The sequence below is a fragment of the Dryas octopetala genome, chromosome 6 (assembly GCF_963921425.1).
Source record: "Dryas octopetala chromosome 6, drDryOcto1.1, whole genome shotgun sequence".
NCBI lineage: Eukaryota > Viridiplantae > Streptophyta > Magnoliopsida > Rosales > Rosaceae > Dryas > Dryas octopetala.
Window position 1 is genome coordinate 13,441,066 of NC_141371.1, and position 23,721 is coordinate 13,464,786.

The 23,721-nt window shown below is 35.7% G+C and overlaps 2 protein-coding genes and 2 pseudogenes across 3 annotated transcripts; all 4 read right to left on the minus strand.

Annotated features, from left to right (window-relative positions):
- Positions 1 to 232: 232 nt before the first annotated feature.
- Positions 233 to 2,274, minus strand: LOC147282574 (uncharacterized; annotated as a pseudogene).
- Positions 2,275 to 3,152: 878 nt separating this feature from the next.
- LOC147282575 (uncharacterized) lies at positions 3,153 to 5,610 on the minus strand (annotated as a pseudogene). Its single transcript, XR_015122839.1, has 2 exons — positions 3,354 to 5,610; positions 3,153 to 3,247 (listed from the first exon to the last, which is right to left on the minus strand). The product of XR_015122839.1 is annotated as an uncharacterized LOC147282575 (transcript).
- A 5,367-nt stretch (positions 5,611 to 10,977) lies between these two features.
- Positions 10,978 to 13,221, minus strand: LOC147282576 (uncharacterized protein At3g28850-like). The gene has a single exon (XM_086247311.1). It carries the CDS (start codon positions 12,980 to 12,982, stop codon positions 11,756 to 11,758), a length of 1,227 nt encoding a protein of 408 aa, XP_086103437.1. The 5' UTR covers positions 12,983 to 13,221; the 3' UTR covers positions 10,978 to 11,755.
- A 5,831-nt stretch (positions 13,222 to 19,052) lies between these two features.
- LOC147282577 (uncharacterized) lies at positions 19,053 to 22,612 on the minus strand. The gene is made up of 2 exons (XM_086248034.1): positions 22,324 to 22,612; positions 19,053 to 19,231 (listed from the first exon to the last, which is right to left on the minus strand). Exon 1 carries the CDS (start codon positions 22,501 to 22,503, stop codon positions 22,357 to 22,359), a length of 147 nt encoding a protein of 48 aa, XP_086104160.1. The 5' UTR covers positions 22,504 to 22,612; the 3' UTR covers positions 19,053 to 19,231; positions 22,324 to 22,356.
- Positions 22,613 to 23,721: the final 1,109 nt, after the last annotated feature.

Genomic DNA, 23,721 nt, shown 5'->3' on the forward strand with positions numbered 1-23,721 from the left:
ATGGAACCCCATTTTTGCCATGATACTCAGCATCTATTCACACAGGTGTTTCACAGGAATGCAAACCATTTTTTAACTTGATTTACAGACAAGTTCTATTGATATGATATTAGCAACAAACTAGCCAAACACATAATCGCACCATATATAGTCAACACATATTAGCAACCACTTCTTTTTTTGGGTACAAAGATGCAAATACACTTCACTCATTCATGAAATAGATAATTGGAATATGATGAAAGCTTAAACTTACTGCATATTGTTCAAATAGACAACAAACATAATAACCAAAATCCTAATGATATAGACAGACCAATATAAACAAACTTCAGACAAAATCCTCTAAATACACAAGACTATCTACTATTCCTAATGGTAGTTGATGCTGCAGAAATAGCATTGTAACAAATAAACAAAAATGTTCTCTTATTAGACTGTCCCGTCAATTTGAATCATTGTTCTCGAAATAATACCATACCGGGATATCTGACAAGAGAACACCACGAGCAGCAACCACTCCTCCATCCCCCTTCATGGTCATCAAACACCTTTCAGCTGCCATTGCAATTCGGGCATGGTGCAAACCTTGCATCCCTACATCCAGCATCCCTCACAGGAAAGCCACCCAAAAGCACTGCCAATTCTCCAACGTCATTGAGCTGCTTGACTTCCTCTGCTCCTCCAACATACTTTCCTCTAACAAACACTTGTGGCAGACTCACTGCTTTCCCTCCAACCGCATCATCTGAACTGTGCTACAATCCTCGTAGTCTTCCGAATTCCTCTCAAACTGGCGAGAGTAGATGACAAATTTATCTTTAGCCCCATGAATATGAAAACAAGCATTCGAAAATGAAGAACTCAAAGGGGTATTATAATTCAATGATCTTGTAGCTTTGGCATGGTTGTAGCCCAATTGTCTAGCAGACAATGCTCTTCTATAAGTTAAAACCACATTGGAGTCCGTTTTTGCCAACAATGATTCCTCAAATAAATGCTGCCAAAGCGGCTTTGTTGTTGATGACAAAGAGTCCTCTGGTAGTATTTCTGAGTATTTCACTGGTTCCAAAGAATGAAGCCATTTCTTCACACAGACCCATCAAAGCTGAAGTCCCTACAGGAACCGGGTTTGTTGGAAAACCCAATTGGGTTTGAATTGTCATAAATAGAGGAAATGGGTTGTTTTGCAGAGAAATGAGAATGCCGATTGGAGTCATCGAGACTGTCCATGAGTTCTCAGGTGTTGATGACAGAGTCAGGAGAGAATGAGTTCTTTTGGGGTTGATCAAGAGGATCCTGACCGTTGATAAGATTGTGGGGGTTGGGGATGGAGGGTGGATGAGGAGGGAGCCATAGGTGGTGGAGGTGAGAGAGACATGGTGGTGAGCGTCACCCTTTTCCGGAGGTGGGTGGTGCACAAGAGGGGTTGGGAGAGAGAGGGCTCTGGGGAGTGGTGGTGCTTGTGAGGAATTGGAAGAATGCGAGGCAGAGTTTGTAGAAGAAGTAGACGAAGTAGTAGTAGGGGGAGTGGAAGTGGAAGTGGAAGAGGGTTGTGGGTTTCGTTGTTCAGGGTTTATGGTGAGGAGGGTGATGGGTCTTGAAGCAGAGCAGCCCATGAATCAATGAATCAAAGGTGAAAATTATGGGGTTTTGGGATAATGCACTTCTTATTCTCTCTATCACACAGAGACGCAAACTTTTTTGTTTGATTTGTGTCTTCAGTCTTGTTTGGGAGGCTTTTTGGGGGAATATGATAGCTTTTAAGAGGGAAGGATTATTTGTTACTTAGACCAACTTTCAACTGGCAGATCTTATCACTAGTAAGGCCTCAGACCAACTTTTAGTTCATTTTTTGTCAGGCTTTGGTTCATGCCAGTTCAAAATTTGACAATCTCCAAGCCCAGGTCCAATCCATGATCAGGTTTTGTCCAAGATGCAATATATTTGGGTTGGCATAATAGCAAAGAGTTGTTTACCCCATTGATTAACAAAACAACAACAACATGAATTATAAAATAAACATGCAAACTTCAAGCAAAACATGATCAAGATTGGTTACATTTCTTCCAAATAGCACAACATGTCAAGCTTCTATCAACATAATCATTATGCATTTATTGCTATGATATTGTGGTGTGTAGAAATGCATAATAGACCCTTCGGTGATTACATTGACGGAAACCAAAAGGCAAACTTTCAGAATATATAAAACTAATTACTGGCATCAATTTGTGTCTCCCAACACTTAAAATTTTGTTTATACCTTGTAATATGATCAGGACTGCCATCAGAAGCAGGCACTATCCCACTTTTCTCAAACCTGATTGAATTTCCGTAGCCTCCTTCCTACAAATAAAGAAACAGTGAAAATGGCTAAATAAACAAAATAAAAAGATTTGAAGTTAATATTCTACTTTTTTTTTTATATAAGTTCATAGCAAAGAGGGTTGATGAAAATGAAAACAAAACAAGTTGGGGCGGGAGACAAAATATCAAGAATAAAGGCCACTCTCTCACGCGGTGTCCAACATGGGTCCAACATAGATTTTACAATATTATGAGTCTCACCTCATCGCATGTGAAATATTTGAGAAAAGAGTTGGGAAGAAAAACATCTTTTTAAGAAACAATTTCCAATGTTATCAACTTGCCGGGTAGAAGCTTATGAGGATCTTGTAACATGATCCTTTGGTAAATTAAAGATTTGTAATGTAATACCGATACTCACATGTAACAACATCTGCTTCTTGGTAAAAGTATTCTTTACCTTTTTCTCACTCTACACTCCCTCGAGTACTTATCTAATATCTTGGATCTTCATAAGCATGAGCTCTTCTGGAGTGTACTTGTTTGCCAGACTCCTGCAGCAAAAGGTTACAATTCATTGGAGTAGAAGGTGACACAGAAAAAAGCTAAAAGATTGAATGAGAGTTTATGTTACTCTAATTTATGGACTCCATCAACAGTTCGTGTCTTGATCATCTTTAAGTAAAATTCATCTGGGTTTCTAAACGCTGCTTTCTCTTCAGTCTCAGTTGAGCAAACAGACAAATGAAACATAGCATGTATGTAATTGGGAGTTGAATTAACAGATTAAAGATAAATGGCAATCTCCAAACCAGAGACAAGCACCAGTCTCCATCAGTTTATCCGTAAAGTCTCCTCCTTTTTGTGGTATGCTTTTGCATGCTCACGTACATAATCCTTGTGTTTTTCAAGAAGACCAAATTATTTCCTTGATTGCCTGACAAAAATTAAACCAACAAAAAAAAAACATAAATTGAATCATCTGTTGCAAAACAATATTATTTGAAGGTACGTACGTATAACAACAAAGGAAATGTGCTCACTAACAGTTGAGCTCAATCCTCGTGAGCCCATCTTCTAATAGAATCCTTTAAGGAGCACATGTTGAATAATATGAAAACAATCACCACATAGCGGAAAAAACTGAATTTTAATCTGTGAGTATGTAAGCATTCACTATTTACTAAGCTGTGGAAAGACAAAAAATATTTTAAACCATTTTCAGATAAGAACATCCAATTTAGATATACTTAAAGTGTGTTTGGATGCAGGGAAAGGAATGAATGGAAAATATAGGTATTACCAGTTTACCAACTGCGTACAATCTACCATATATCATACAACTTTAAAAAGATTTCCCAGCCACCTCTAAAGACCAGAAGAGTCTACATGATAAAAGACATAAATTTCACATGACAGATATATATATGACATCCATGGTTCTCAAAGGTGCAGTAGTTTCAAAGTTCACTGTGATAGTGAAAAGGATATGTTTCAAAATTGACTTCTCAAAGATACAAATTAACTTCTTAATGATTTTTTTATCAATGGCAATAAAGCGGGATCTACTTTGTCCTTAGACAATAAATCAAATATCAATTCCGCCGTTGATGCATCTGCAGAGAAACCCCTCTCCACCATTTCTTGAATAAGTCCCACCGCCCTTGATGTCTCATCATTGTTAAGAAACCCTCGAATAATTGTGTTATAGGTGCAACCATCTGGAGGACAACCTTTCTCTTCCATTCCTCTAAGCAACTTTTCTGCTTCGTTTGTTGAGCCTTTCGTACAAAGTCCATTGATCATTATAGTATATGTCCTCACATTAGCTTGAAGCCCTTTTGATGATAAACTGCAAAAAAAGTCCCTTGCAGATTCCATTTTCCCAGCTATGCACAAACCTTCAATTAGAATACTGTATATCACAATATTCATATCAAACTTCTTGCATTCCATCTCTCTAAATAATTCTATTGCCATTTCAAGTTGTTGGTTTTTACAAAGGCCATCCAGTAAAACAGCATAAGTTTGAACATTTGGAAGTTGGCCACAAGCATGCATCTTAGAGAGCAAGTTTTGAGCATCTTTTAATCTCCCCACTTTGCAAAAACCATCCATAAGAGTGGTATAAGTAATGGTATCTGGAACCAGTCCCTTACGAAACATTTCTTCAAAAAGCATCAAGGCCTCTTCCATGTTTTTATGCTTGCAATATCCATTTATAAGTATGCTGTATGTACGAGCATCAACAATGGCACCCTTGCTAGGCATTAGATCAAAAACTTTTTTTGCCTTGTCCATTTCTCCGCGCAAGCAGTAACCATCCATAAGCGAATTGTACGTAACCATATCAGGTTCTATATCTCTTTCAATCATCATTTCAACCACGCTTTTTGCTTCCACAACCATCCCCTCCTTACAAAGTATATCTACTAAGACACTGAAGGTGTGAACATTTGGAAAGATTTTTTTACTCACCATTTCCTTCAACAATCTCGTAGCTTCTTCCCACTTGCCTAATTTGCAAACTCCATCAATCAAAGAGGTGTATGTAACAACATCTGGGACAATACCGGTACTAATCATTTCTGAGAAGAGGTTCAATGCATCAGCAACTAGCGTGTCTTTACAAAGACTGTCAATGATGGTGCTATAGACAACTACGTTAGGTTTACAGCCTTCTTCTTCCATCTTCCTAAGCAATTGAATAGCTGCACCATTATTCCCCATTTTGCAAAAGGCGTTTATTAAAGTACTAAATGTGACCACATCGGGCTTACAACCTCCCTCCACCATATTTCTGTACAGTCCTGCAGCCTCAGCAACTCTACCCGCAAGAAGAAAGCCCTTGATTAGAGTGTTGAAGGTCGTAACAGTTGGTTCAATACCAAATTTGAAGAATTTTCCCAACACAGATAAACTACAACCCATTTGGTTCAGATGACCAAAACAATTGATGATAATGTTTAGAGTATAAACACTAGGTGCAATTCCCAACACATTCATTTGGTTACTCAACGAGATGACCGCCGAATAATGTTTCAATTTTGCAACTTGACCCATAATTTGATTGAAACGGACAACCGAAGGCAGAGGACGCATTTGAAGCATGGTATTGAACAAATTCAAAGCATCGTGGAGATTAGTGGGTTTGGGTGGTAGGTTTCTCAGAAGCTGGGTGTTTGTAGATTTTGATGGGTTTGAGGATTGAGAATGAAATAAGGCAAAATAATTGTTGAAGAAAACAGAATGAAGACAAGGCATACCTCTGTTCCTGTAATAAGAAGCAGCTCTCTCCATTATCTTCAGCTTGTCTGAGTCAACGGTCAGAGAAAGTTGGGAAGAAAGCTTAAAAGGCTTTTCTTCAGAATTCTTGATCGATTATGTGATTTTAGGGGTTTTGTTGACTGCAAAGTCGACAAAGGCTTTTGAGTAATGCCAAAAAAACACAGACCCTGACACGTGAAGGATGCCCAATTTTATTTAGGCTTTATTGTGTTTTTAGTTTTTATCGTCCAAAGTTTGAATTGATTCTCACTATCACCTATAACTTTATTCTCAGTTTCACTTTATTTTTTTTCGTCCATTCCATCGTCCCATTCAAATTGCCAAAAATGCTGATGTAGCAAGGGAATTCTTGTCATTTCGTCCACCTGAACAAACATATAAAGGCCTTTTTACTTAAATATTAGGGGTGTGCTCAAATACCATCCAAAATTTTTTTTTTTTTTTTGTGAATTAATCACCTGAACTTTTACATATTGGCCAATCTACTACTTATCGTCATTGTAGTTAAATTTTCTATTTATTTTAAGAGTATTTCCGTCAATTCATATGATAAAAGCATTTGAAATATTAAAAAAAAATTCTAAGCAAACCCACTAGAAAAAAAGACTTTAAGGGTATTTCCTTTTTCTATGTTTTAGTTTTTAAGTTTTTTTTATAATTATATTTTAAAAATAGTTTTTAAAATATATATATTTTTATTGTATTCATAGACAAAATGGAAAGTTTGAGAAATTTTTTGATGATTTAACAGAAAAATGGATGTCAAGTGGCAAATTGGCACATATTGAGAACTTCAGTTGGTAAATTGGCAAGAAAAAAAGTTTGGGTGGTATGAGAGCACACCCCTTATAGTCCAGGTGGTACTTGGGTAAAAAAGCCAAAATAAAATAAAAAATTCTTCTAAACCCTAAAGATTGGTGATGTGGCCACTACATGGCCATTGTAGGTCTTTTTTTTTGTGTAAGTTAATTGTCATGTGTAAAAAAAAATTAACTAAAAATATAATATTCCAAAACTTTAAAAAAATACAAAAAAAAACCCATCTCCTTTCTCCTTCCCCTCCCCTCCCCTCCCCAACCCCCAAAAAAATCTCATATTTTTAGTTTTTAATTATTGTAATTAAATTTAATATTTTATAAAATATAAAAAATTTTAGTAGATTTTTTTGTCCAATTAAACGAAATTGAATGAAGAGAGGAAAACATATCACTGCTACGTTAGTATATTTTTTATGGTTTGAATGACGAAATGGACGTAAAAAGATAAAGTGGGACATGGGGAATAATTATAAGTGGTAAAGTTGGACAAATAAACATATGAGTGGTAAAGTGGGAATCAAATCAAACTTTGGATGGTAAAAACACAATTAAGCCTTTTATTTATGTATTTTAGTTTTAGTTGCTTTCTTTTATTTGGGATTTTTAAATCATGGTCCCTCATTTTTAAATAAAAATCTTTTGGCTTTTAATTTATTTATCCAATTTTGATTTTTAAAACCAACCATAAAATGTTCAATTTTTTAGAACTACTATATACACACCATTTTTCCTCTCATTACACATTCATTTCTTACTTCACACCCATTTTTTTTATTTAATATCTCAACACACATCCCTAAATTTTTTCAAATACCTTTATTAAACCAAAAAAAAACCAAACCCACCACATGCCGCCCGTCACCCACGGTTCAACTCGACTTCCCTTTTTCTTTCCTTCTATAGGTCTCTTTCTCTCTCGCTCCTCTCCCTTGTCTCTCTCTCTCTCTCATTATCTCTTCTATCACTCTCTGAGAGAGGAACTGAGAGAGAGAGAATGAGGCCGACGGGTTGAACCGTTGGCGACAGCAAAGGCGCACAGTGGGGTCATGATTTGTTGTGGCTGTGTTGGGTGGATTGTTCTTTATGGTCATTTTGATTAAGGTTAAAATTTTAATTCACTAAATAAGTTAAAAAGGAGGTATGTAGTGAGATGAAGAAGGTCAGGTGTGCGTATAGCAGCACTCCTTTTAAAACAACCTGTCACATAGATCGACTTTTTTCATTCTTAAATTGCCCTTAACATTATTCAAAAGATTTAGTAACTGTCGTCTAGTTACCTTGCATAATTATGCCAAAAGTCATTTATATGATTTTTTTAGGGATTAATGTCATTTTGGTCCCCAGACCATTACACTTGTATCAGTTTGGTCCTCAAACTTCTAATTTAGAAAATTAAGGACCCTAACTTTTGCAATTTTTCCAATTGAGGTTATTTCGTCAATTTACACATTTTCATCCAAATTTAGTTGGAAATGAAAGAGGAAAAAAGGGTGCATGAGGGAAAATGGTAAGATCTAAATGGAAGAGACCATTTTTCCATAAAAAAAGACCCCACTTGATTGGAACATGGTGTTATGTAAACGAAAATTTGGATGAAAAATGTATAAATTGACGGAATACACTCAATTGGCAAAATTGAAAAGTCAAAATCCTTACTTTTCCAAATTAAAAGTTTGGGGATCAAACTGATACAAGTGTAATAGTCTAGAGACCACAATGATATTAATCCATTTTTTAACATGTTATTTGTTGAATGTTAAGTAATACACACAAGTTCAAACAAGAAAAAAAATAAAAAATACGATGATTATTGTTGATCAATTACAACCACACATGCTTGGGTATTCAAAAGCTCAATAAGAACTATTGAAATGCTCGCTTATAATGTGAATTTGGATTGAGCTAATTATAATGAATGAGCATATTAATCATTTGAAATTGTAAAGCAAGTGTTTGGGTATGTAATTTCTAACACACCTAGAATTAATCTTGGTATGGATGGGAAGTGGCATTCAAAATTAATGCATTCATATATGAACTCCTTTGTGATGTTTGGATGGATAATATGTCCATCTAAAGTTGTAAATATGTACTTCCATTTTCGTCATATTGTCACTCTTTTAACATTGTTATAGAGAAAATGTGGCGACAATTCAAGGTTTTTTATCACATATAGTCCCTCAACTCTCACTCAAATATCAATTTGGTCTCTAAAGTGCATTTTCACTTAATGTCATCCCTCATCTTTGCCACCGAACATCAATTTGGTCCTTCCGTCCAATTTTGTTTAATTTTCCATTTAAAATACATTTTTTTCAAGGGTAAATACGTCTTTATATCCCTAGACACTTTGAAAATTAGCTAAAAATAGTTTGGAACTCGAAAAAATTCTCCAAAATTTCTTACAGACTCGTCTTGACAAATACTATTTTTATATGGGATCAAATTAAAAACAAAAAGTTATTTTAATTTTCTAGAAATTAGTTTGGAAATTCCAAATTTTCTAGAAAATAATAAACGTCAATTTGATAATTGAATTCCATATAAAAATAGTAGTAGTCAAGACGAGTCTGTAGGAATTTTTGGAAAATTTTTTCGTGTCCTGAGCTATTTTTGGCGAATTTTCAAATTCTGTTTAGGGGGGTGTTAAGAGATATTTGCCCTTTAAAAAATAGTATTTTAAACAAAACTGGACGAAGGGACCAAATTAATGTTTTGTGGCAAAGATGAGGGATGACATTGAGTGAAATTGCACTTTAGGAACCAAAGTGATGTTTTGGTAAAACTTGAAGGACTATTTGTGATAAAAAACCACAATTCAAATATTTTTTGATAACTCGCCTGCAAGATTATTTTAATCAAATTGAGTGGAAAACTGGTATCAGTCATTGAATTCTAATAGAATCAGTGATGAATTATTTGTGTATTATCTTTTTAAGGTTATTGCACGATTTGTCCACTTATTATTTCATAAGTCTCATGTTGATCTACGAATTTTTTTAAGTGCCAAGTGTATTCACAAATTAACAAACGTGTGCCACATTGGTCTATTATGTCAAAACACCCCAAACGGACATTGAGTTTTGTCTACATGGAGGGGCAAATGGGTCAATTCATGTCCTAATGTGAGTCAAATGAGATCAATTAGGGTCATATTAAAAAAATTGTGGGGAGGTCAAATAACAAAACTATTTGACACCATTTGACCCCAATTGACTCCATTTGACTCACATTAAAACATAAATGTGGACAAAATTTAATGTTTGTTTGGGGTGTTTTGACTTAATGGACCAACATGACACAAGTAAGTTAATTCGTGGATGTACTTGGCACTTAAAAAAATTTATGGACCAACATGAGAAGACTTATGAAATAAATAAGTTGATCAAACATGCCAACTATCTTTTTTCTAAAAGAAGAATATGAATTAAGACTTATGGACCACTTAAATGTGACTGTCGTTCAGTCATAACTAAATTTGAAGTTATGAGTGTCGTACAGTCACAACTAAATGCGAAGTTGAGACTATTAGCAAATTTTCAAGATAAAAGATAATATAAAAACCTCAAGGGCAATTTTGTCAAAAGCTTATAAATTTTAACTAACACTCATCATATGTGGGCCAAAGGATAAAAATGTCAAATGAAAAAGGCTTAAATCAAAGGGTCAACATATTTGTGACATAATCTAAAAAACTACATTTAAATTTGATAGTTCAATTAAAATATTATATGGTCTTCATGCTGTACCAAAAAATTATTGAAATTTGGTATTTAATCTTAATTTTCTATATGAATTAAGGCCATGAATTAGTCATACAATATGCCCATTTTTTGTTATGGAATGTAGTCGAATTCCAATTTTAATCGGAACTAATCTTATTGAATAAAAAAAATTAAAACTAATCTTTAAAGCACACCATCGAAGGTTGGGGGGTATCCCATCAAAAAGGGTCAAGTTAGAATCAATGACAAAAATTTGTTAAGTTAGTCCTACTTGCACTTCAACCAAAAACAAAGGTTCTACTTGCACCACCATAACCACTGCCTTAATTACATGTAGAGGAAAGACAACAGGTCAAGCCTCATCTCATCCCTCGCATACCCTATAAGCACTGTCAACTGCTTTAAAAGTAAAACCTCTCTGCCCCAACAACAAACTAGCACCAACACCACCACAAATGAAACAACTTGCCACAATACTTCTAGAGACTAGAAGCATCTACATGATAAAAGACATCTATTTCACATAATGGATAATAGATAACATATGTAAGACATCCATGTTTGTCCAAAGTGTAGCAGTTTCAAAGTTCAGTGTGAAAGTGAAAAGCATCTGTTTCAACTTTCAATTTTCAAAGATGCAAATTAACTTCATAATAAACTTTTCTATCAATGACAACAGAGCGCATTGTACTTTATCATTAGGTAATAGATCAATTATCAATTCCACCGTACATAGAAACCACTCTCTGGAGGAAGGGGCTGCTTCCTACCCATTGAAGACTGAAAAAAACTTATGATTTCAAACATGGGCTACCTAGAATTCAGGATGAGAATTGAGGAAGAAGCAGTCATCATTCCACTAGTTGAGAGATAGCATAACATGATATTTAATTAAGAAACTCAAGAATACCAAGAATTTTTATAGAACATGAGTGAGGTACCTAGAATTCAGAAAAAGAATGGCTTATAAGGAGCAATCCACATAAAGTCCTTAAAAAAACATCAAGATGCTAGTTTTGTTCCACCATCTCAGGTTTCTGCTTGCCTGTATTTAATGATTTGTAGCTTTGATCTTCTGATTCTTATGCATAGTTTTCTTCATTGCTTCTTTCTTGATGGAATACCATTTTTGCCATGATACGCAGCATCTATTCACACAGGTGTTTCGAGGCAATGCAAACAGTTGCAGACAAGTTCTATTGAATTGATATTAGCAACAAACTAGCCAAACACACAATTACAACATATATAGTCATAACTACTACCCAATACACATATTGCAAATACCCTTCTCTCATCCATGAAATAGATAAGTGGAATAAGATGAAGATCTTAAATTTATTGCATATTGTTCAAAAAGACAATGAACATAAGAACCAAAATCCTAATGATATAGACAGACCATTAGAAAAAAACTTCAAACAAAATCCTCTAAACACATAAGACTATTTGGCATTCCTAATGGTAGTAGCTGCTGCAGAAAGAGCACTGTTTATAATTTGTTATAGGTAAGTTATAACAAAGTAAACAAACATGTTCTCTTATCAGACTGTCTCGTCAATCTGAATCATTGGTCTTGAAATGATGTCATACCGGATATCTGACAAGAGAACATCACGAGCAGCAACCAGGGCACCTAATCAACCCGTTCTCGTTGCAATCCGAGCACCTCCTCAATTCCCTTTCATCCTCATCAAACACCTTTCGGCTGCCACTACAATTCGGGCACGGTGCAAACCTTGCATCCCCACATCCCTCGCAAACAAACCCAGCATCCTTCACCGGAAAGCCGGCCAAAAGCACTGCCAATTCTCCAACCTCGTTGAGTTGCTTAACTTCCTCTGCTCCTCCAACATACTTCCCTCTAACAAACACTTGTGGCAGACTCACTGCTTTGCCTCCAACCGCGTTATGCAGCTCTTTCCTATACTCCGAGTCCATTGAAATGTCCCTCTCATCCACTGCCACTCTAAAGGCCCTAAATATCATCCGAACAGCGCAACAATCCTCGTAAGTCTTCCGAATTCCTCTCAAACTGGTGAAGTAGATCACGATTTTATCTTCAGCCCCACGAAGACGAAAACAAGCATTCGAAAACGAAGAACTCAAAGGGGTATTGTAATTCAATGATCTTGTAGCTTTGGCATGGCTGTACCCCAATTGTCTAGCAGATAATGCTCTTCTATAAGTTACAACCACATTGGGGTCCATTTTCGCCAACAATGACTCCTCCGATAAATGCTGCCATAGCGGCTTTGTTGTCGACGACGACAAAGAGTCCGCGGATAGTATTTCTGAGGAATTCACTGTTTCAAGAGAATGACGCCGTTTCTTCGCAGACCCATCAAAGCTTGAGTACCTATTGGAAAACTCAATTGGGTTTGGAGGGTCAGAAATGGAGGAAATGGGTTGTTGTCTTGAAGAGAAATGGGAATGGGAACCGGAGTCATCGAGACCGTCCATGAGTTCCCAGGTGTTGATGACAGAGTCCGGGGAGAGTGAGGTCTTTTGGGATTGGGGTTGATCAGGAGGAAGGTCCTGGGCGTTGATCAGATTGTGGGGGTTGGGGGGTGGAGGGTGGATGAGGAGGGAGCCATAGGTGGTGGAGGTGAGACAGACAAGGTGGTGAGTGTCACCTTTTCTGAGAGGTGGGTGATGGACAAGAGGGGTTGGGAGAGAGAGGGCTCTGGGGAGTGGTGGTGCTGGTGAGGAGTTGGAAGAGTGTGAGGCAGAGTTTGTAGAAGTAGCGTGGACAGTGGAAGTGAAAAAGGGTTGTGGGTTTTGTTGTTCTGGGTTTTTTTTGGTGAGGAGGGTGATGGGTCTTGAAGCAGAGCAGCCCATGAATACCAATGATGAAAGTTGTGAAATGAATGATTTGGGATTTTAGAATAATGATGCTCTTATTCTCTCTCTCTCTCCCACACAGAGACAGAAACTTTTTGGTTTTGGTTTGTGTCTTCACTCTTCAGTCTTGTTTGAGAGGCTTTTTTTTTAGGGAATATGAATATATGATTGCTCGAGAGAGAGAGAGAGAGAGAGAGAGAGAGAGAGAGAGAGAGAGAGAGAGAGAGGAATGTGGTAATGTGGTATTGCTGTTTATGTTGGGTGAGGAAGAGCTTTCAAGAGGAGTTTGGGTAGGAGAGGAGAGGGGAAGATGAAGAAATCAATGTCATGGTTTACAAGGAAAGTTTTTTTTTTTTTTTGGGGTTATAATTTTGTAAGGAAAGCTGGAAATGAGCAGAAAACGCGGTTAGGAAACTTTTTGAATTAATTGATAACTATTAGTAATATTTTTTTTAAGGTCAGGGACAGTCCTACACTCCTACTACTATGTTTGGATTGGTTTGAGGTCTAACCTTGGTTTTAGGACATCATTTATTTTGTAAAGTTTCAAGATTCAGCAGTAACAAGAGTTAAAATCTCTAGGACATGTCGCAGTCTGCAGACCGTGTGCTGATTGGATTTTATTTGTCAAACAAAATTGGCAATTTTTAAAAAGGAAAGGTAAATAGATGCGCCAACCTCAAAATTTATGGAAAATTACACCATTTCTGTTTTCTAAAGAGATTTTTCAAGATTTTGGTAATGGAAAAAGGCTGCATTTCTAAATTTGAGATATTTATTTTTTTGTATTTGATATTATCAATTTTTTTTTCTTTTGTGTTATCGTCATATACATAAAAATTAGTTTAAAAAGCAAGTTAATCTGGCAACGTACCTACATTCTCACAATCTAAACTAAGAACCCCCTACATAATAGCACATATTTTGCAAGACTATTTGTGCTACTTGATTACAAAATCTCTTCTCAATTGAAAAGATATAAAGTCAAATTGTTGTATTAGAGACTTAGAGTTCTAAAATCATCTATTAAAACACCTTCATCAGTCAAATATTTTGTTTGGTTACATTTGAGGGGTATCGAACACTTAAACTATTTTAACCTTAATTTATTTCCTCACTCTCCATCATTTAGACTAATCCAAAGACTTGACAAATTTTATGAGAATTTCAGAAATTTTGTGAACTAAGTCTTGCCAACGAATGCCTTAAACACTGTTTCTATTATTTAATATTCATTGGCCAAAAAAACTAAATACTCCTTCCATTACTCTTCCAAAAAGGGAAAAAAAATAAACAGAATGACAAAGACAGGTCCTAGTTAATCGATGAATTGGAATTTTCAAATGTTTTTTAATTGAAGTTTTGCATGTGGAAAGAAGGTGAGTGCAAGCAGAAAACTTGCATTGAAAGCACTAATTTCACTTTCATATGCTAGTTAATTGTGTATCTTATAGTGGGAGGGTTGGCCGGAGAGAGGGAGGTGGAGAGGGGTACAAAAGAAAAATAGAAAGAAAAATTTATTTTTTTAATGTAGATTTTAGATGGAGTATGTTTTTTAATAATTTTGTAGATGATGGATGCAGTTGAAATACTCCCTATAGTTTAGTGTCTAAATTAAACTTTAGCCAAAATGTTTTTTATTGTGGCTCATGCATGCCTATGAAGCCCTAGAGCTAACTTGTGTCAACATTAATTATGCAAGTTGTACATGGGTTTGGTGAGTCCTTTAATGTGTATTGTCAACTGGTCAATCCCAAACTTGTTGAGTTCTTGAAAAAGCTATATGCCTAGCCAGACTGTGGCTATCACTGTGAGTAACACTTGCAATGGCATCAAAAGGTGAAAATCTCCTAGAAATGAATCAAAGGGTAAACGATTCAAATTAATGCTACAATTTGAATATTCAACTGCTTTGGAAATATCTGCTTTGGAAATATCTGCTATATATCTGATCTACCAGGAAGAGGACTGAAGATTAATGAATATTCAGTAAATGACAGTTCCCATCATTTAAAAACAGATAGCAATGGACATATGATAAATGTGCAGGACCACAATTCACAAATGTAGGCCTAATTCCACCCAAGCCAGACCACAACTCCATTGTTCCCATGTGGGTTGAGCTGCCAAGGTCATTATCTTCCTCACTTTATTGTTCTGCCTTATCTAATTTCAAGACAAATTATACTCTCAGAAGTCAGAAGCAAAGAAGTTTCACAAATCTTATAGGAAATTAAGGGCTGGATCTGCATGAACTTCTTAACAATGAGATTAGTTGTGTAATATTTGAAGCACAACAGAAACAAAGTACTTTCTTAAGCAAAGAGCTTCGGAAAGGGCAAACAGGAATGTTTTATGTGCTGAAATGAAATTGTTTTAGTATTTAGGGTTAATCGTTTTGAGTTCGGTGATTAGGATATATAGTGAAAAAAAAAAAAATCAAATGAAATCCGAAAATAACGTAGTTTGGGACATAAACATTATATTATAACATAAAAGATCAGCAGAGGATGTGGACACAAAAAAAGTCACAAGGGTAGGTTTGATTTGATGCACATCTTAATAATGAGTTTAGTTGTGTAATTTTTCATTCGAAGGGTATGCCGTCATTTATTTAGAAAGAATCTTCTGACCAATTAGTAACGTTATCATTTGTTTTGCTCTAGAGACTTGGATGTGTGCTGTTAACTTGGTAATGTGTACAAAGACAAACATAAGCCTCTAGGCCATTGGGTTTTGCTGCTTTTGCATTTAGCAGCACCTCCTCCTCCCCTTAATAAAGTTATAAAGTTGAGGGTGTGCTTTGGAGTTTTATCCCTAACTTGAGTAGATGTTGTATTCCTATCACTTATTATTTCTAATTGGTTAACAATTTAGAAATACCTCCTCAACTTTGACTCCTCTATCATTTCTAAATTTCATTTAGTGTGTTTAAAAAAAATCATATCATACTATCAAATTTGTTATATTTTCTGTCAAGATGATTATGTGTCAAACATATGACCACATTTTCAAGGGTTATACCGTTATATACATTTTAGATCTTGAATATTAATTTTTTTTTTTTAAAGAAAAAGCTCTCCCTCCCTCTCACGTTCCCCTTGTTTTCTCTCTTCCATTTCTACCCTCTATTCTTTATTTCCTCCTCTCTCCTGAAGTCAAATCTGAAAAATCCAATTTGAATTCTTCTCTTTTTGAATTTTTGGGGTTGTTCAACTATTTTGGTTATAGATTTTATGAACTTCTAAAGTTAGAGCACAAGAGCTCTTTCAACACTTTTTTAGTTCTTTGGGTTTGTTCAAATATTTGGGTGATGGATTGTAGTGTCATCCGCAATCATTCCCCACTACTACTTGCAAGCAATGTCTTTGCACATAAGCTCATCGGTTGAAAAATTCCTCTGGAAATTTGCCAATTTTTGTTTAATGGGACATAGTATGAGATCGGAGCAAAAGAATGTAAGTTGTAAGTTGTAAGTTGTAACTAGTCCCTGAGGTGGGGATAAATTTGCCACTTATAAGTTGTCCATAAAACTTCATTTTCTTTCTTGTTTATTTTTTATTATTCAAGACTTCCAAAGTTTTTAAATCCGTGTTACATACTAGTGAAACCTAACCTAACCAGTTTAATTAATTGTATCATATGGCTTTGAGACTAGTCACCTATATAATTAATCGTATCATATGAATTATAAAATTTGACTGGGATCCTCTTTGTTTCTAAACCAAGGTACAAAACTTAAATTAGGACATTAGGACTAGGACCACTTTAGGGTTGTTCACTCTCCAGCATAAAGGTAAGTTCCCTAAGGCCATGTTTGTTTCACCTTCTAAACAGGGACTGGCTTAGTTAAGACTTTAAGCCCATGTTTGGTGAGCTTAGGATTAGAAAAAATGAGGCTTAGTGAATCCTCTCCAACTTAAATCAACCTTCTTAGGTGGGCTTAATGAAACCCGTGAAAATGTGGAGGTTTAGCTAAGAACCTCCTTAGCTGGGTCTACCTAAGACCAAACTTAAAAATCAGAACACACTTGATCAATTTCATATCGAGAACAAACTGAAGGAGAAAGTGGGCAGCGGCGACTTCATCACTGTGGGCAGCGGCGACCGACGAGAAGAACTTGATCTACTGGGACCAGATTGGCTTTCAAATTCTTATTTCTTGATCTACTGGGACCAGATTGGCTTTCAGATTGACGAGAAGAACTTGATCTACTGGGACCAGATCTACGGCGACCGACGAGAAGAACTTGATCTACTGGGACGAGAAGAACTTGATCACTGTGGGATATTCTTATTCAAATTCTCTCAACCTCTCTCTCTTTCTCTGTGGACCAGATTGGCTTGAATTGATCTACTGGGTTATTTGGGATTAATATACTGAATTGATGGCTTTTCTGTGTTTTTTCCTTTTTTTTTCTTTAATTTCTGGGTTATTTGGGATTAATATACAAAAGAAGAAGAATGTAAATTACTTGATCAACTTTGAGAAGGGCAATCTCCTGCTCAGTCTTGGACTTCATCTTAGCCCTGTACTGACAGAAACTCTGGAACTGGTAGACGAACTCGTCCACCATGTCCCAGAGCCACTGGTTCGGCAGCTGCATATTAACAACGCCGTGCAAGACCACCTGGAAGAGACTACAGTAATTGTCCCACGAATCGATCCTCTGCTTCAGCGTCGGGGAGAGCCTGGCGTAGAGGTGGCGGAACCACATCTCGCGGTAGAGGAGGCAGAAGACGTGATCGTTGTCGACGTAGTGGGCGACGGCGTCAACGGAGGGCCAGGGGGTGTCCTTGAAGAGCCGCTCCGAGAGGGTCTGGATTGATATATAGAATGGATGACTTGAGATTTTTCTGGGTTCGTTTCCTTTTTTTTTTTTTTCATGTTTTTATTTTCTTTAATTTCTTGATTTTTATTTCCAATTTTTTTTGGTGGGTTTTGTTCTTATCTCTTTTTTATTTTTCCCTTTTTATCATTATTAAATTGTTAAAACAAAAATCAGACTTGCACCCGAGGAGTTGGGCTTCTTTGGGAATCACTAAATCAGTGTAGAGAGAATTGGTTGGATCCCAAATTTGTAGAGAGAATTGGTTGGATCCCAAATTTGTTTAATTTCATGCATTTTTTACAATGTCATAAAAACAATATTGGAATTGTTCAAAAATTCAACAGTAAATAAGAAAGTTATAGCATTTTAAAAGTGGTCACCCCAATTTATTGCATTGAAACTATTTTAAGAGATTTTATAATTTAATTATTTAGGTCTTCAAACTAAATTGAAATTTTTTTTATAATTAATATGTTTAATTATTTTCAAAATTAAATATGGAGATTTATGATTTTGTTTCAAAAATTAATTTTCCAACTTATTAGTCCTGCACTGCACCAAACATAGGACATGACTATTTTCATTATCCAGGTTGTTAGTCCTGCACTACACCAAACATAAAGGCAGTTCTTAGCTAGCTTAGTCCATGCCAAGCTAGTCCATGCCAGTCCCGATAGCTAGTCCATGCTAAGTGGATAGACTAATCTACTATGCGAGATACATCGCATAGATCATCTGGGTGGAGAATATTACATGCTGAGGGGCAAGCATGGCCAAACAAGCAAACAATCAAAACCGAAACACAAGAATCACCTGCCATGGATTCCCATTCATTTTCCTTTGCAACGCCGCAAGAGAAACATGGGTCACCTGTAAGTACAAACTGTAGAGTATCCATGGAAGGCAAACCTCTAACGCCTGCCTAAAAGTGATGTTTCTTCTCTCAAGTGCACCACTTGATATTCTTGCATTATCAACTTGAATCTACAAAGAAAATAAGTCAATTAGGTCCCATGGCTTCCCAGTTTTCTATTTCTGGGCTTTTAAGTTTCCGAACAGTACAGTGTCTTCACTGAAACACCTCCCCAGGAAAATGTTGCACAGCCACCAAATTAGCACCAAACCATTGTCAGAACTCGGGAATTCTTCTATACAAGGTTTCCCATTATAAAGAATTAGTTTTAAAGTCAGAGTACCCAACTCACTAAGCGGTGTTCCAACCAAAAACAAGAAGATACAACTTTCCAGCACAATGGAAATCCCAACTATAATTTTGTATTAATATGAAACAAGAGATTACAAATCCATTAAAAAAATTTACTCACAGCATTCACAAAAATGAAATTAGAGATAGCCTTGAATCTCCATGTCACACATCCACTGTCCTTTCATCCTACCTATGGCCTTCACAGCTCTGAGCACATACAAGAAAAAAGTGTTGTTATACAGAACTGATGGATAAATAATTGAAATCTAATGAAGTATCTCAGATATATGAATTAATAAAGCAAAAATTTGGGGATGGTATTTAACTGGTCAACCGAACCCAACACATCCAAGTTGATTCATTTTTTTCACATAATGCAGGTTAAATTGGGTCATTAACCGATTCTACCCCACAAATTTGGTTTGGGATCCGTTTTTATTTATTTTTTAACCCAGAAAACCTGACCCAAACCAAGTTGTATAGGATTCCAAAAATATTACCAAACTTGGAAAAGCATTGTACCACTGAGGCACAACACATTTGCTTTTAGAATATGGCTCAGAAAATGTGTCTTGGCCATATATTCTGAGCCATATTTGCTTTTATTGAATTGTATATCTAATTGTTGTGGAGGTAGAGAGAATTGGTACCCTTTGGGTGGTAGAGGTAGAGAAATGCCATCCCAACAATTTCACAAATCCCATATCAAATAGAAATGAATTTGAGCTTCTTCAATTGGGCTCAAGTGTGTTGGCCTTGTAAATATTTTTGGTCCTATTCAGTATTTCTTATTTGTGCCATTTTAATGGTCCCCTAGCAGTAAAATTTATAATTGTAATTTATTTTGAAGCCCAAGATGCAACCCAACCCAATTCTTTTTGGGTTGTTTGTAGTTGTATTTGGTCAGTTTCAGGTGTGAAAAGTCACAAGCTGATCAATTTGGGTTGGTTGGCAGGTTAAACCCAAACCAACCAAACTGTGCCCACCCGGGGATAAAATAGATACATGAGAAGAAAAAACATGTGAGTCGAACAAGTAATTAATCAAGGGGGGAAAAGCACAGATATTCACATCAAAGTTATAAGAAGAAAATTAAGTAATTCATAGTATGTCCGATAATAGAAAGCATTCTAACAGTTCCATTTTTCAACTTCATTTGTTGGAGGAATAGAAAACAAAAGAGGCCCAATTACGAATTTCACCATGTCAACCATTTCCGCTCCCATCTCATTTAAAAAACAATTTTCATTTTAAATCCGAGCACATTATCACCAAAGATCAAAACAATAGAGGAATAACAATGATCAAACACACCCAAGTTTCTTGCATGAAATTGACTTAATGATGACATCCAAGTAGCTAGGGCAGAAACATCATAGAGATAATTAGCACAAAAGAGAATCAATTTGTCCCAAAATTTAAGAATCGAAATAAATGTTATGCACATAATTAATGAACTTGAGGGGTCTGTCCTAAATACTTACCGCTTAGCCTTGATCAACAATGTACAAAATCTTGAGAGGCATCGCTTATACTTAGCTAAGATCTATCGTGGTTATCTTCTCAGTTTTGATGATCCTCTTAACAACCGATCTTTTGAAAATTTTAACTAAATACAATACTTCAATAATAGCTATGAACTTACTGTAATTATTGCAGTCATTCTCTGGACTCATTTCAAAAGAGTAAAGTTCCAAAAGGCAAATTATCCAAGTAAAAGTAGATGGGAGAGAAATAAGGTTTGGTAATGTGCACATAATTGATAGATACCTAACTGTAACTCATCATTGCCATGGGTGAATGACAAACTCTTTGTTTATTTTTTTATTGTGAAACACTAAATAAAAGAAAGAATGATTAGTGCCAATCTCAATTCCAATGGTAGCTAGGTATTTCCGATGTCTTCTGAACATGAGTGCGGGCATGCTGTTAGCACTAGACTTCACCTACTAAAACCCTGCTTTCTTGAGAGATCATGTTTGCAGGACATGTCAACACAATTCTTAAATTCTACACATCTCCAATAGTAAAATGATATTCTCAGTCAAGATTAATGAACTTCCAAATACAACACCCTTAGTACTTAGTTACCTATTAAAAGACAGGATGGATTGGTGATGCATACAACAAGCATCTCACCAAAAAGCAATATGAACATATTCCCACAATTGAGTTTGATTTTAAAGTTGGACCGTTGGACCTTATTAGCATCCCTTGTAGGCTACTCTATTTATTATTGAGTCTTAATTTTAGGTAAAATTCATTTTAATTATTGTTTATGTTTTATAAAATCTTAACAATCAATTGTATTTTTGTTAGTTGATAGACTTACATGACATTGACTGTAGTTGTTGCTCACATATCTTATATTGACTCTAGGTAAGTTACAGAGTAGAGTTGTTTTTTGATAGTTTATAACCTCCAATTAGAATTAGGAGTAGTAGAAACTATATAAACTGACGCAAATTTTATTATAATCAACGAGGGACAAGTAATTTCAGTAGCTATTAAGATTTTGAATGATGCAATCTAACCAGAGATGTGTGCTTGAAAATCTAGGTGTGATATCCTTCCTACAGTTTATACCCAATTTAATCCACAGAAAAAATCATGATTTAGTCTCACAAACCAAGTTCAGCTAATAGGACCCCAGATTTCATCTTTCCACAACAAACATTCACATCCAACTCAAGGTGCCTAGCTATTTTTCTTGTTTACCGTTCACAGCATCCGAAACAGCAACATGTTTACCCCAACTTGTTGCTTGGCTAAATGTCCAAGCAATACCCTTCTTGTTACAACTTTTAGAAACCCTGAAACCACACATATTCTCACCATCATACCCTAACCGGATCAGGAGGTGGATTGGCTCCAACAGGGATAAGCACGAGTTCTTGCTTAGAGTGTTTTTCTCTAGTAGGGACAGTATATATGTAACTCTTAAACACAAGTCCTACAAGGATTTTGATTTGGGACTCTATCCAATTGGCTATATTTGGTTTATGGGTTGGAAATTTAACTTCAAAATCCTTTATATTTTAGTTCACCATGAACGCTTCTGCTAGCATCCACATGAAGAACCAAAGCTTAAATATATATATATATATATCATATATCATATATAATCCAACAAAACCATCACCGGAATCAACCAAACAAACCTTCACACAAACAAATACACATCCATCTTCAATGGGTTGTTTAGAATTCTACCAAAGCTATCACCGATCAACTAAATTCACAGAGACAAAGAGACATAAGACAACTAAAGAGTAGGGTCCTGAAGACAAAGTACAAACCAGAGCTTTGAATTGGTGAATTTGGGAGTAGAATCAGCCAACATGAAAAGGGCCAATATCCCCAGTTCTGAGGGAGCTAGCAACCTCATCAGCAACAGTCAAGCAAGAGGAAACCCACCCAGTCAGAGCCAACCACACCATCTTTGCCATCCAAACAGTCATGCCCCATGGCATTGCCATTGTTTGGCTCTTTGTTCTTGCTCCTTCCGAATTGGTTTCCAAGTTGAAGAAAAGTCATTTTAGAATCAATCTCAGCCTCTTTTGGGAGAGACTAAAAACGCCAAGTCAAAGGAATAAAAACAAAACAAAATGATTCTCAGCAAAAAGAAAATAAAACGAAAATAGTTCAAGTTTACCCTTATTTAACAAAAATAAACTCCTCAGTATCCAAATGCCACCTCGAGTTGACTTGCTAACATTTCGACCAAAAAAAAAAAAAGACTTACTAAAATATATTTATGGACAATTCTTGGGTCACTTGACTCACTTCCAGCCTTCCAGGGTGTACCTTCATAGTTCATAAGTTCATATACACCCTAACGGGTATAAATCAATAGTAAATTTACACATGTATTTTTTTTTTTAGAAAGACACATGTCTTTTTTAAAAGAAAATTTAATAAAATAGTTAATATTTGGGCCAAAGTTCACTTTTAGTCCTATAAGTTTGAGCTAAGTTTCACTTTGGTCCCTACAATTTCAATTGTTATGATTTTAGTCCTGTAATTCACAAATCGTTACAATTCAAAGACATATTAACATTTTTGTTTATCAAATCGTCAAATTTGTTGTGTTTTTAGATCATGTACTTTACAAACCATTTTGATTTTGGTCATGTACTTTACATATGAGTAATGCTATTTTGACCAAATGAGAGGGATCAAGTGAGGTGTTACTTGGGGAGATGGTCCTCATTTCCATGTGGTCTTCATCTCCACATCTCTTCAGTGACACCTCATTTCGTCCCTCTCATTTAATCACTTAATTTAATCCAAATAACATTACTCTTTACATATATATCGTTAGCGATTCAATAATTAATTTAACGAATTAATGGTAAAAAAATATTAGTGTGTTCTTCAATTGCAACAATATGTAAATACAATTATCAAAATTAGAACAATTCAAACTACATGGATGAAAGTGGAACCTAACTCAAACTACAGGGACTAAAAGTGAAATTTAGCCTAATATTTATTACCCCTATTTATACTGTAGTTAATTTCATAGCCTCCTGTCATGACTTTAGTTAATTTATAACCCCATTTTATCAAGCTGAGTGCATGTTGACTTTATTCTTTTAAAAATACCGATTATGCCCTCTCTATTTTCGAACATATATTATACCGTTTATTTCGTGTTATTTTTTTTGTATGAAATCATACTTGTTTGAGCTGAG

What these genes read in the sequence shown, in the direction of transcription:
- LOC147282576 (XM_086247311.1), bottom strand. Translation starts at nt 12,982, where the DNA reads ATGGGCTGCTCTGCTTCAAGACCCATCACCCTCCTCACCAAAAAAAAC.
- LOC147282577 (XM_086248034.1), bottom strand. Translation starts at nt 22,503, where the DNA reads ATGGCAATGCCATGGGGCATGACTGTTTGGATGGCAAAGATGGTGTGG.